The 13935-nt window shown below is 39.9% G+C and overlaps 1 protein-coding gene across 3 annotated transcripts in view; it reads right to left on the bottom strand.

Moving 5' to 3' along the window:
* Positions 1-2413: 2413 nt before the first annotated feature.
* cherp (calcium homeostasis endoplasmic reticulum protein) overlaps positions 2414-13935 on the bottom strand; it is a 91292-nt gene continuing 79770 nt past the window's right edge. For 2 of the 3 annotated variants that reach the window (XM_063032573.1, XM_063032574.1), the window contains exons 17-19: positions 13376-13470; positions 9993-10178; positions 2414-8743 (exon numbers count right to left, since the gene is read on the bottom strand). In XM_063032573.1, coding sequence (XP_062888643.1) covers positions 8706-8743; positions 9993-10178; positions 13376-13470 — 319 coding nt within the window. In that variant the 3' untranslated portion in view covers positions 2414-8705. Of the gene's footprint in view, positions 8744-9984; positions 10179-13375; positions 13471-13935 lie in introns of those variants that run through there. The other variant, XM_063032575.1, reaches the window with a different exon arrangement.

The following is a 13935-nucleotide window of genomic DNA, read 5'->3' as shown; positions in this document are numbered from 1 at the left end:
TGGCTTCATCTTGACAGTAGAAAAGAGGCCGTGGATAGACATGTCAGAATGGGAATGGGATGTGGAATTAAAATGTGTGGCCACTGGGAGATCCTGCTTTCTCTGGTGCACAGAGCGTAGATGTTCAGCGAAACGGTCTCCCAGTTTGCGTCGGGTTTCGCCAATATATAAAAGGCCACATCGAGAGCACCGGACGCAGTATATCACCCCAGCCGACTCACAGGTGAAGTGTCGCCTCACCTGGAAGGACTGTCTGGGGCCCTGAATGGTGGTGAGGGAAGAAATGTAAGGGCATGTGTAGCACTTGTTCCGCTTACAAGGATAAGTGCCAGGAGGGAGATCAGTGGGAAGGAATCGGGGGCGGGGGGGGGAACGAATGGACAAGGGAGTCGCGTAGGGAGCGATCCCTGCGGAAAGCAGAGGATGGGGGGAGGGAAAGATGTGCTTAGTGGTGGGATCCCGTTGGAGGTGGCGGAAGTTACGGAGAATTATATGTTGGATCCGGAGGCTGGTGGGGTGGTAGGTGAGGACAAGGGGAACCCTATTCCTAGTGGGGTGGCGGGAGAATGGAGTGAGAGCAGATGTGCGTGAAATGGGGGAGATGCGTTTGAGAGCAGAGTTGATGGTGGAGGAAGGGAAGCCCCTTTCTTTAAACAAGAAAGACAGCTCCTTCATCCTGGAATGAAAAGCCTCATCCTGAGAGCAGATGCGGCGGAGACGTCGGAATTGCGAGAAGGGGATGGCATTTTTGCAAGAGACAGGGTGGGAAAAGGAATAGTCCAGGTAGTTGTGAGAGTCCGTAGGCTTACAGTAGACATCAGTAGATAAGCTGTCCCCAGAGATAGAGACAGAAAGGGGAGGGAGTTGTCAGAAATGGACCAGGTAAACTTGAGGGCAGGGTGAAAGTTGGAGGCAAGGTTAATGAAGTCAACGAGCTCAGCATGCGTGCAGAAAGCAGCGCCAATGCAGTCGTTGATGTAGCGAAGGAAAAGTGGGGGACAGATACCAGAATAGGATTGGAATATGGATTGTTCCACAAAGCCAACAAAAAGGCAGGCATAGCTGGGACCCATACAGGTGCCCATGACTACACCTTTAGTTTGGAGGAAGTGGGAGGAGCCAAAGGAGAAATTGTTAAGAGTAAGGACTAATTCCGCTAGACAGAGCAGGGTGTTGGTAGAGGGGAACTGGTTAGGTCTGGACTCCAAAAAGAAGCGGAGAGCATTGAGACCTTCCTGATTGGGGGATGGAAGTATATAGGTGTAGTATATACTACATCCATGGTGAAAATAAAGCGGTGGGGACCAGGGAACTTAAAATCTTCGAAAGAATTCAGAGCGCGAGAAGGGTCACGAACATTGGTAGGAAGGGATTGAACAAGGGCGGAGGGGATAAAACAGTGTCGAGATATGCAGAAATGAGTTCGGTGGCGCTCTTCTTTCAGTTAGTCCTGACGAAGGGTCTCGGCCCGAAACGTCGACTGTACCTCTTCCTATAGATGCTGCCTAGCCTGCTGCGTTCACCAGCAATTTTTATATGTGTTACAGTCTGATTTGATTACTTTTCAGTTTTAACACCATCTATAAAAAGCGCTAATTATTTGGGCACTTCATTGATCAAACCCAGAGTCTACAATGGAAAGCAACAGCGAGAATCACATTCATTGTAATGAAGTGCACCTAAATGGTACATCGGTATTTGGAACCCACAGAAGTTGCTGTTGGTACATCCCTGCCCATAGTTTAGTTGTGGTTCAGCGTTCGTTCTGATACAATCAAAGCATATCGACCATTCGATGATCACCAGTTTTGCTGCCATGAAAAAAAACATTAAGCGAAATTTATACGCATGGAATCTAATTCCACACAATTATAAAATTCATTTTTAAAAATAGTCAACCATTCATTTTTAGAATACGCAACCAGGGTTTTAACCATCTTTACATTCAAAGGCTGAATGACGACCCAGTAGTCTACCATCAAAATCCAGGGAGTCACTGGTCGTAGAAACTGGACCGACTACATGAACATCAAGGCTAAAAAAGTGGGGCGGGATTGCATGATATCTCGGAGATGGTGAAGGCTTTCGACTGACGATTGGTCAGGAATGTAATACTTTTACTAGTGTAGCGACACCCAAGACGCTCGACATCATCTACGACAAAGACGCCCACTTGACTGGCACCCTTCACTATAGGGGTAGAGTGATTGCAAGTGAACCATCTACAAAATGTACTGTAATTACTCATTCCAGTTACTCCTGCAGCACCACATAAACGCTCAATCCCAAGAACCAACGTTCCAATTGCGCGAACCGACCATTGCAGGAACATTTTTCAAGGCCCGAAAACTGCGCGGCACTTTATCTTTTTTTGTAATAACATGATATTCAGAATGAAATTTGAAAATCCACATACTTTTGATTTTATTAATTTAATGTTGTAATGAAATACAGTACAAAAAATCTGCCACGTAAACTTTTTCTCGTCTTTATTACAAATCTATTGACTATAAACACTGTCTAGGTTAATTTCGCCTCCTGATGAAAGACAAGTCTTAATCCTCATTAGATCATCCAATGTTCCACTTCTAGTTTGTTTCTGAATTTACATTTGATTAAATTCATATGACTGAATCCCCGTTTACAGTCAACACTGAAGCTTGAAATGTTCCAACGATGCCAACAAGAATTGAGTTATTCAAATTCTGCATTTCTTAGCACGCAGTTGAAAGTCTTAATTGTACCAGACATTTTCTCAGAAACAAATTTGAAATCACAGTATTGCTGCCACATTTTTGAGGCAACGCTTTCGTCGTAGTTCGTAATAGTAGCTGAGTATTTATTTTAAATCAGTCGTACAACATTCTCTTTTCCAAATTCAAAATTAGTTGCGTTTGCAATAGTAACTGGGTCAAAATATTGCCAATCACTTAACTCATCTGGAAATCTATTATCCAAGTGATTACACATTCGTTGAATGAATCGATGAGGCGCAGTATCGATGTCAGAACTTGGAGATGCCACCAGATCACGATATCGCCAAAATACTGTGACCATAGCTTGTTAATTTTTTGCTTTTACATACTGCAGTGCTTCAAACAGTTTTGAAGGAATTTACAAAGAGATGCCAAATCTTCTGAATTGTTCAAAATTTCAGGCAGTAGTTGCTTATTGGATCCTTACATTCATTAACCTGTTCTTTGCAATACTGGATCAAATTAACATTATATAAAATATGAACATTATATACAAAATTACAGCTGCGCGGCAACAAACTCTTTTGTGTGCGGGAGCCGCGCACCCCAGTGATCTCTACGAAGTTACCAGGACTTGGGAAACGTACAAGTTCACAAATCATCCTGCAAATGCATCACAGGTCCTCATTTGTCCCTGGACTAAATGCTGGAACGCAGACAGAGAATCAGTAATCAGGTTATTGTTCAGTGCTGCTTTATAACTATTGACTATTCTTGGTGTGGTAATTGATCAGATTGTGTTTTTTTGTCCATAGTTCATTTTCAGTGAATGTTATCAGTGTTGTAGCATATCAGATTTATTTGTCAACTGTAGCCTAATCAAAAGATCAAATGAACTGCCCATCGCATTTTCACCCTTTGAGAGTTCAAATGTTCCATCACATTAAGATGTAGCATAATATTATTTTAAATATGGTCTGTTTACATACATTGGGACAATAGGTCATGCACTCTGATAGGAATTTAATGGTGAATTTTTTTTACTGGAGCATCTTTTAAGAGACTCCTGGCAAGATACATGGAGCTTAGAAAAAATAGAGGGCTATGGGTAACCCTAGGTAATTTCTAAAGTAGGATACGTTTGGCCGAAGGGTCTGTGTTGTGCTATAGATTTTCTATGTTTCTATCACAATATGTATAGACTCATGGCTGACACTGACCTTCTGACTACAAAGCGCAAGTTAACTTAAAACTTTAGTGTTTACTTTCAAACAGTAAAAATTTTAGTGTTGGCAATTAACAATGAGCAAAAGCACTATTTTCCAATATTGATAGATTACCCAACCTGAAATAAATTTATTGTTAGGTTGCCTTGCTTCTGTCTACTTAGTTGTTTTACAATAGTGGGTGAAGATGAGAATCTCACCCCAAGGCAATGAATAACCCATCAGCCTGAGGCAGTGGGTTCCAGCAGACATTCTTACACACATATTGTTGAACTGTCAAGAATCTGTACTTTATCCATTCACTAAACTCACTAGTCCCTTGTTGACAATTGCAGGAAACATCAGCATTGTGGGTATATGCACTCATACTTGTCATATTTGTTGAAGTGCACAAAGTTTCAACAGCCAGACCAGTCCATTCTAAACACCAAAATCCACCTTAACACAGTTCCATCAACTGCATTCTGCAGACAAATCATCTGATGCCAAATCCATTCCTCACCAATTGACCAGAATCATGCTGTAATATGGGCAAATAGAGATCCTTTAATATACAGATTAATTCACAAACAAGCACAGAATATTTGATACCATTGAAATGTAGCTCTGAAAACTCAGGGTTTGAGGATTTATTAAATGGGGGGAAACATGAGATGCTGGCAATCTGAAAAAAGTAGAGAAAGCGAAAAAATACTTGACTGGTCACATAGCTTCTAAGGAGAGAAAGTTTCTCATTTCAGCTTGATGACTTTCATTGAAGTTTCTCAGTCTCCACTCAATCAGACATTTCCTAAGTTCCCTACACCTCTCCTTTCTCTGTGATGTAAAACATATTTGATTTCTATTATTTCCTAATTCTGGTAAAAGGTAATTTCTGTTTCTCTCTCTACAGGTCCTGCCCAATCTGCTAAGTATACCCAGCATATTCTGTCTCCATTTGTTTGAGGATTTAATTATTCATGGAAGGAAAAGCCACCCAATCAGAGACAGCATAAAACATATTTTTGTGACAGTGACAGGAGGACCAATAGCAGATTTCAACAAGTACAAATAACTAGAATGGAATGGTTGTTCACTTTATTAGTGTTCACCGGTGTCCTAGCTCACAACATGTATATTATATTCTATAAATGTATATTCTATAAACCCATTGGTGAAAGATTGTAATTAGTTTACTTAAAATTTACTACACTCTAATTTAGTCTTATAATAATGCCATAAAAGTTTGTACCCAACAACTTTTAATGGAAGCTACAGAATTGCCACGTGGTGGTAATACAGTACAACTCAACCTGGGTGCTCAAGAGTCTAGTCAGCGGCCTAATCATTAGATCCAGAATGGCCTTCAGTGGACCACATTATCTGCACAACCCACCAGAACTCTTCAGAATAATTTCAACTCACAGTTACTAATCTCATGTTCATGATTTGACATTTAGTTCATCCATTAGTTCTTAATTCAAAGTGCTGTGTTGCACATACCAAGATGCTCCCATGTTTGAGTACTGATCTGTGCCAAATTAATCATCACAGTTGGAGAGATTGATAGTTCTGTTCCACATATGTGATTTTTGTAAAAAAAAATCTGTTAACAAGCTCAGCTATTGTTCCTCTCCAGCAGTTAAAATAACTTCAACTTGAAGGATGTCATTAAAGTTTCAAAAGCAGCGTAATTTCTGAAGGATCAGCCAAGCCTACATGCTATTCTCAACCCACACTGAGGAGTTTCTATTTGCTGAAATGAAGCACAGCCTCAGCAGAACCTGCAATACTCAAGGTCAAAGAAAGGGACATATTAATGACAGGGAAGATACGGGACCCAAATCCAAACGATGTTTAACTGTGGAGTTCAATTGAATAGGGATGTGATACAGATGAGTGAGTTTCCCAGCCTCCTCTCATTGCAGTTATAAACTCATTCCCCCATCTCACTAATGACTGAATGACTAAGAGTTCACTTACCGAAAGAAATTCCAATTGTCGACTTGGCTTCAAGTCAAGAACGTTATTTTACAGAGATCCCTTGCTATGTCCCTCTTTCAAGAAAATTACTGAACCCTCCTGAATTATATGTGAAATTCACTACCCTGGTAATTAGTCAAACTGAATTTAACAAATGCACTTAAAATAAAGTGTGGTCAATCACAATTATCTGATATGGCACATGAAGATGTCAGCTTGGATCAAACTGCTGAACTCTACTGTGTAGTTTCTGTATAATTTTATGAACACGTTCTGGGCACTCAACCATTTCTAACTGTGTTATTCTCCAAACAAGACAGCTGAACACACCCACCTAAAGCAAGACCTGATCAACATTGTTTTGTTATAATCAGATTTTTAGTACATAGGGATTAGGACTCTGATATTGAACAGTTGATATCAGGGTCATATGTTTCAAAGTTTCAAGTTTCAAAATACATTATCAAAGAATATATAAATTATACAACCTTGAGACTTGTTTGCTTACAGGCAGCCACAAAGCAAGAAAGAACCCAATTTAAAAAAAGACCAACACCTGATGTGCAGAGAAAAGGGAGAAATACAAATCATACAAAAATAGAAGCAAGCAACATTCCGAACCAAAATGAATGCTTAGATCCAAACCCCTGGGGCAGCCTGGAGTAGGCCCAAGCTTCGGTATCAGTCAATCATATTAGCAGATACGGAGGATAGCAGCTGGGGGCAGTCTTCAAAGCCTCAGTGCCATGAAGAGGCTCCAAACCTAATGCCTCGTCTTTCCAGTATGTTGTTTAAAATATTGTCCAAACAGCATATTGAACCTCGCACTAGGACCCGGATACTGCTGCAGCAAAAGGCTCCGTGCCTAGAATACACCACCCAGTGGCTTACTCTGGCTACAGATTTCACTGCTCAACCCAAGCCGCTCTCAATTTCTCCAAACTGGCTCAGTGCCCAGAGCAATTCAATCTCATACCCAGGCCTGTGAACTCTTTTGCCTCAACTTCTCTCCAAATGGCTCACCATCATCATCATAATCTGCCATTATGTCCATCCTTAATGTACTAAAAAGGGTCTCAAATCCAGACTTAACTAGCCAATATTTGTAAATGAGAATGTATTGTAATTACTACATGGTCCATACCACCACAAACAAGCTACCTCTCCAAAACATTCAAAGGCTATGGAAATTTTGCAGGGAAATATACTCATAAAATGCAAGTTGTTACAAATTATTAAAAACCATTCATGTATGATTTCTTATTTACAATTTCATGGAGAATATTGGTACTAGTTCAATCCCAGCCTGGTATGAAGGTTCCATTGTACAGGATCACAAGTTACAGAGGACTGTACACTCAGCCAGGTCTATCATGGGTAGAATCCTCCCTGCCATCGAGAAGGCATCATCCATCAATAAGGACCCTCACTTTCCAGGACATATCCTCTTCTCGTTACTACCATCAGGGAGGAGGTACAACAGCCTGAAAAACCATAATCAATAATTCAGAAACAGCTCCTTCCCGTCCACTGAATGGTCCAAGAACACTAACAATTATTCCTTTTTCTCAGTCCCCAACTACTTATTTTGTATAGTAATTTTATGTATTTGCACTTTACAGCTACAGCAAAACAACAAATTTCATGTCATATAAGATGGTGATAGTACACTTGATTCTAAGTAACTGTTTCCTCTTTCCCACTGTGTTGCTGCTATTAATGGTGTAGATTCCCAGTGCCAAGCATGTAACCAAGATTCGGTAATAGTCTGGGATCAAGAAGCATCCTCTCAGAGTTCATGATAGGAAGACATCAGATAGCTGTGAGGGCACAAGGGAATAGCTGCAATGATCAATAGTATACAGTTAGTTTCAAGGTGGCCAGGCCTTTGCTCAAGCACGATCTACTCTGGAGTTTCATTGCTCCACACTTCCACCTTACTCCTCTAAAGTATTTTTAAAAACCTCTCTCTCTCTGATCAAGGTTTCAATCACTTGTATCATCATTTCAGGGCATGACGTTTTGTCTGATTAGATCCCAGTATTATTAGGTTTTCTACAGTATTCAGTGTTACATAAATGCAAGTTTTGTCATTTCATTATCCTACCAAACAAATCAATTTGCTTTGTTTGACGTATGGGCTTCTGTACAAGGTGCATTATCATTTCTTGTGACAGACAAGAATATTTTTCAGCATCAAATGGAAAATGCAAGTCTGCACAATAAACAGAATGTGTTTAATTACGAAGAAAGTACCAATCGAGAAACTTCTGCAGTTCAGGTGAAAATAGTAAAATGGTCCACAGAAGTCATTACATTATGACTAGTCTAGATGGTGATCAAACAAGAGACCATTAACAATCCAGATACACCTCCCTGTATCCGAACACAATAGAACAAGTGAAAATATTTCAAGAGTTCAGTGTCTTTCCTTTGAACGTCACAGAGGAGATGGTCAAAATGTCCAATTTTAGGCCAACACAAACATTTACAATTTGTCAGTATAAAAATTCTCATCCTATCACTGATGCTCACAATTTCACACTGCTTCACTTAAAAAAACAGGGAAAACACATCATTGTATAAGCAGTTAAACCAAGTTAAAGAGACTATAGTATGTTCAGTTCTACATTGAACGTATTTAGGAATCTTTGCTCATATCTCAGCCCCGAGTATTAAGGATCCCCCCCTCCCCACCCCTAAACCCTGTGATTGACCAGTCTAGCACTGAGTAGCTTGAGTGTTCAAGTCCTTATTGAATTTATAGGAGTGATGTCACCGTCTAGAACAGAACAAACACAGCCGTCTTCTCTTGCATACTTCACTCGGGGGGTGGCTGCTCTTGTATCTCTTTCTTCACTGCAGTAACATGGAAAGATAAAAGCAAATATTAAAACAAAAATCCTAATGAATTTTAAAATTATTTAATCAAATGGTAACAATGTTCATAATAAACTCTTATGAAAGTATATTCAAATCTGCTGTCACATTTCAAATACTCTTTTTCCTGAATTTGCTAAAACTCTCAAGTTAAATTTAGTACAAATATAAAAGTTAGGATGGTACAGTGGTATGTCAATTAGTATGACAGTCTCACAGCCCCAGTAACTATGTAGGCCGTAGGGGGGATTATGGGGAAATAAGTAGGGAATGGTACTGCTCCAAGAGCAGGCATTGATTTGAAGAGTCAAATGGTCTCTTTTTCTGTTGGTAGGAAATATATATATAAATGAATAATTAACAAAGAAACTCCATCGCGTCATCAGTAGAGGTAAGAGAGAATAAAATGAGAATTATTTGAAAAGCACTATTAAAAACACTGGCCAGGCCATCTTTTAATGACAATAGCTATGAGCTGAATTCCCAAAAGAAAGAAACAATTCCATTTCTTTTCTGAAAAAAACATCCATTTTTTCTATATGAACGAAGGCCTTTGGAATTTGACAGCTAATTCAATAGATTTCTGCTACCAATATAGGGCTAGGGAAGAATTTACTTTATAGCCTTTTCAGTACTCAGAACATCAGGGCCACAAAGCGGAGATTCTGGTGAAACATCCTAATCACAGAATGAGTCGTTCAGATACAGCATTTGATGCAAAGACTCTGAAATTCCATTAAGATACACTGAACAAAGCACCAAGCTGTATTTGTAAACATGCCCTGACAGTAAACCAACTAAGATCCTGCAATGATGTATTAATCAAGATTCAACATAGTAAATTAAAGAGATATTACAGCAGATGAGTAAAAGCACAGATAAAATGCAGGAAGGAAGGCAGAGAGAGTACAGAGAGGGAGCCTACAGCTTTGGCAGCTGAAGACTTGGTTGTCAGTGGTGATATTAAATTAGGGGCAATCAACAGGACAGAAAGTAAGAAAGTAATTTGGAGTGGCGTAGGATGGCAGGAAGTTACAGATTTAGGAAGTTATGAGTCAAGACAGATATGAAAACAAGGATGAAAATTGAGAGCCAATGATACTGAGATGTGTCAAAAATTAGTCAGGGCTAGTTCAGGCATGAGTAGTTTTGTATACAATATCCCCCAAATTCAATAGCACCTCAGTCACACACACAAAAAAGGACTCTGTTCATCCATCTCACTTACTTTCATCTCTTGCTTTCATCCGAGCTATGAAGGAGTAGCTTTTATTTCTTCGATAATTTTCATAGGGATCATCAAGTGGGATACCTACTCCTTTATACTGGTCCCACTTATCACGGATTTCTCCTCCTTTAATTGGGTCCTGGATACCTTGCTCCTTTGCCCCAAGTCCTCCTGATCCACTCCAACCTGGAAAAGACCAACTCAGCCTGATGATTCTCTCCCAAGTATGGAACACCAGTACTTTCACTCTGCACTGCATACCAGTTATCAGCTCCAACGGTCTAGTGACTTAGTTTGCACAGTATTTTTGTTAAGCACAGTTTAAACTTTAACTTACTATATAAAGCTTGCTTTCATTGTCTAATGGTAAAAATTGTGCTTTAAAAAAAATTACAGTCTAATTGCTGTTTTATACTGATATGTGACTTATTGGATTTTACTAATTTGGCTCTCAAGTGATTAACCTTCTCAAAAGAAAAGTAACCCTCTCAAAAGAAAAGTAACTTTCTAATTTAGAGTGTGACGGGGTCCTGAATTGCCCCTATGAACTGCACAGTTTGGGAGAGGGAGAGGGAGAGGGAAAGATGCCTAACACAGACACCTTGTTAAAAAGAGAGAGAAAGAAAGAAAGCGAGAGAGAGGTGAAGACTGCTCACAGCATGTTTACACTTTCTACAAGGACGCTGCCTGCTTGGAAATTCTTAGAGAGACAGAAGAGAGGAGCTGTTTGATGGACAGTTAGTATTCAGCACGATGAGATAAATAGAAGGTCAGATGATAGACCTGGAGACAGATGGTTTTGGACACTGAATGAGCTTTGTCGTGCCCACAGAAAAAGTGGGTTTTGGAGGATTGATCAGACGGATCGATCAGTGGCTCTCACAGTGTGAAAAGGGAGTGACCGGTGGGGAGTTGTTTGTGTGTCCAACCCTCGCCTGGGTTGATAATTCCACCACAGGGGAACGGTCCCCTTTGTGTGGTCACAGTCGGTGACTTCTAAAGGATTTCGGAGGACAACGGGAAGATCGATGGTGTCAGCTCACCTGAAGACTCAAATCTCTCCCTCTCTCTCTCCATCACTACTCTACTCAATACCACGAACTGAACTGAACTTTTCTCATCATCGTAAGACTATCTATTTATCCCTAGACTTGAAGAAGCTTGGTTTTTCATATATTTCCACACTTACTTATATATAATTATTGCTAACCTGTTTGGTTTATCTGCATTTATATTACTGTATTGCGTAGTTACTAATAAATATCATTAGTTAATAGCAATACCAGACTCCAAAATGTTTTCCATTTCTGCTGGTTCTTTAACCCGTCACGGGGTACATGACAAGAAGTATTAACGTAACAGAATGTGACCCCTGAAGAGAAACTGTTGGGAGCTCTAAGAAAGGCTCAATCTGCTTTAAAAGGACATCTACTGTGATAAAGTGCTATGACAGGTTCATCATGGCCAGAATCAGCTCCTGCCTAAGCAAGGACATGTACCCGCTGCAAATTGCCCATAGCCACAATAGCTCTATAGTAGATGCAATCTCACTGACTCTCCACTTGTGCCATGGACCACCTGGACAACAGCAGGCTGCTGTTTATTGATTACAGCTCCACCTTCAAAACAGTTCAACACCATCTTACCCTCAAGACTAATCAACAAGTTTCAAGACCTGGGCCTCTGTACCTCTCTCTGCAACTAGATCCTTGTCTTCCTCATCAGGAGAAGGCAGTTAGTGTGAAGCAGAAATAACTAGCCTACAAAATACCCAGGACATCTTTGGGGAGCAGTGTCTCAAAAAGGCAGCGTCCATTATTAAGGATCTCCAGCACTCGGGGCATGCCCTTTTCTCACTGTTACCATCAGGTAGGAGGTACAGAAGCCTGAAAGCACACACTCAGCGATTCAGGAACAGCTTCTTCCCCTCTGCCATCCGATTCCTAAATGGACATTGAAGCTTTGGACACGACCTCACTTTTTTTAATATACAGTATTTCTGTTTTTGCACATTTTTAATAATCTATTCAATATACATAATCGATTTACTTGCTTATTTATTATGTTTTATTTTATTTATTTATATTATTTTTTTCTCTCTCTGCTAGATTATATATTGCATTGAACTGCTGCTAAGTTAACAAATTTCACGTCACATGCCGGTGATAATAAACCTGATTCTGATTCTGATCTCTCTGCTGACAATCAACACTGGTGCACCTCGAGGATGCCTGCTTAGCCCACTGCTCTACTTTCTCTACACCCATAACGTGTGGCTAGGCACAGCTCAAATGCTATCTATAAATTTGCTGATGATACAACTTTGCTGGCAGAATCTCAGATAGTGACGAGGAGGCATACAGGAGTGAGAACAGCTGGTTGAGTGGTATCGGCACAACAACCTTGCTCTCAACATCAGTAACACCAAGGAATGATAGTGGACTTCAGCAAAAGGAAGTCTAGGGAACCTACACCAACCCTCATTGAGAGATCATGGTGAGCAGTTTCAAGTTCCTGGGTGTCAACATCTCTGAAGATCTATCTCAGGCCCAACAGATTGATGCAGTTACCAAGAAGGCACAATAGTGGCTCTATTTCATGAGGAGTTTGAGGAGATTTGTCTCCAAAGATTCTAGCAAATTTCTACAGATGTACTGTGGAGAGCATTCTAACTGGTTGCATCACCATTTGTTATGGAGGTGGCATCTGTTATCAAGAACCCCCATCACCCAGAACTTTTCATGGCTACTACCACGGAGGAGGAAAGGGAGCCTGAAGACATAGACTCAACATTTTGGGAACAGCTTCTTCCCCTCTGCCATCAGATTTATGAACAGGCAATGAACCAACCCATGAACAGTACCTCACTATTGTTTTGCTGTCTTTTTACATTACATATTTAATTATATACTGTGGTTTCAAGCATTCAGGTTTGGAGATGCCAGAAATGACCAGGAATAAGGATGCAATCATTGAAAGCATTATATGAAGGTAGTCTATTATCTGCACTAGCTGATTTTGTTCATTTTCAATTAAAAGAACATGACAACATACACTGGATGAATTCCTCTGTTGATACTATTAGGAACTAATTACACAGTTTTATAGTACTGTAGTAGCTTTGGTAGTGTTCTAATTTGTAGTACATAATTTGCTACTCAGTTAAATGGTGGTTTGTTTTATTTTATACTTTTTTAACTCTTTCCATAAAACTTTGGCTAATTGGGGCAGCCGCTTAATTGGGCCAAAATGTACTGGGCCTGGTGTGTCCCAATTAACTGGAATCCATTGTATTTCTTATTATCATTAAATTTTTAAGCATTGCCACAAAACAACAAAATTCACTTCATATGCTAGTGCTGTTCAGTGACTCTGAACCATACCCATCTTCATCAACAGCTGATGTCCCTTGTTTTCCTCCCCCAATCTCTGATCAGGTGTGAGCGCAACAGAACCACCGCCAAGTCCAGTGTTGGCACTACAAGAAAACACAATGATAAATTAATCCTAATGTAGAGCTTACAATAGTTAATTCTTATGCAATGACTTCATCAGCTAATAAGGTGCTTAAACACTTTTTACATGGAGTAATCTGAGACCAATTAGTCAAAAGCACAATGCACAAGATATGCTCAGATTAAAAGGTCCTGATTGCGTGGAGGTAAAGTCTAAATACAAATAACAGAGTAATGCACATAAATGATGAACACTGCAGTATTTGAGCCTACAAAGTGGCTCTACACTAGACTAGTCACTGGCAAATTAAATAATTGGTAAGATTTTGTTTTTGAAACTATGTATATGATGCTTGAAGGATCATGAGTGGTGTATTGTCGTGAATTAGGAGGAATAAAATAAACTACACAGAAGAACACACCAACAAATCCCAATGAGTTACTCTCAAGTGTGAGCACGCATGTTCAAACTGTGTTATGAGATTTCT

Source organism: Mobula hypostoma, chromosome 24, assembly GCF_963921235.1.
Source record: "Mobula hypostoma chromosome 24, sMobHyp1.1, whole genome shotgun sequence".
In the NCBI taxonomy this organism is placed as follows: Eukaryota; Metazoa; Chordata; class Chondrichthyes; order Myliobatiformes; family Myliobatidae; genus Mobula; species Mobula hypostoma.
This window is presented reverse-complemented; position numbering and strand designations above follow the sequence as displayed.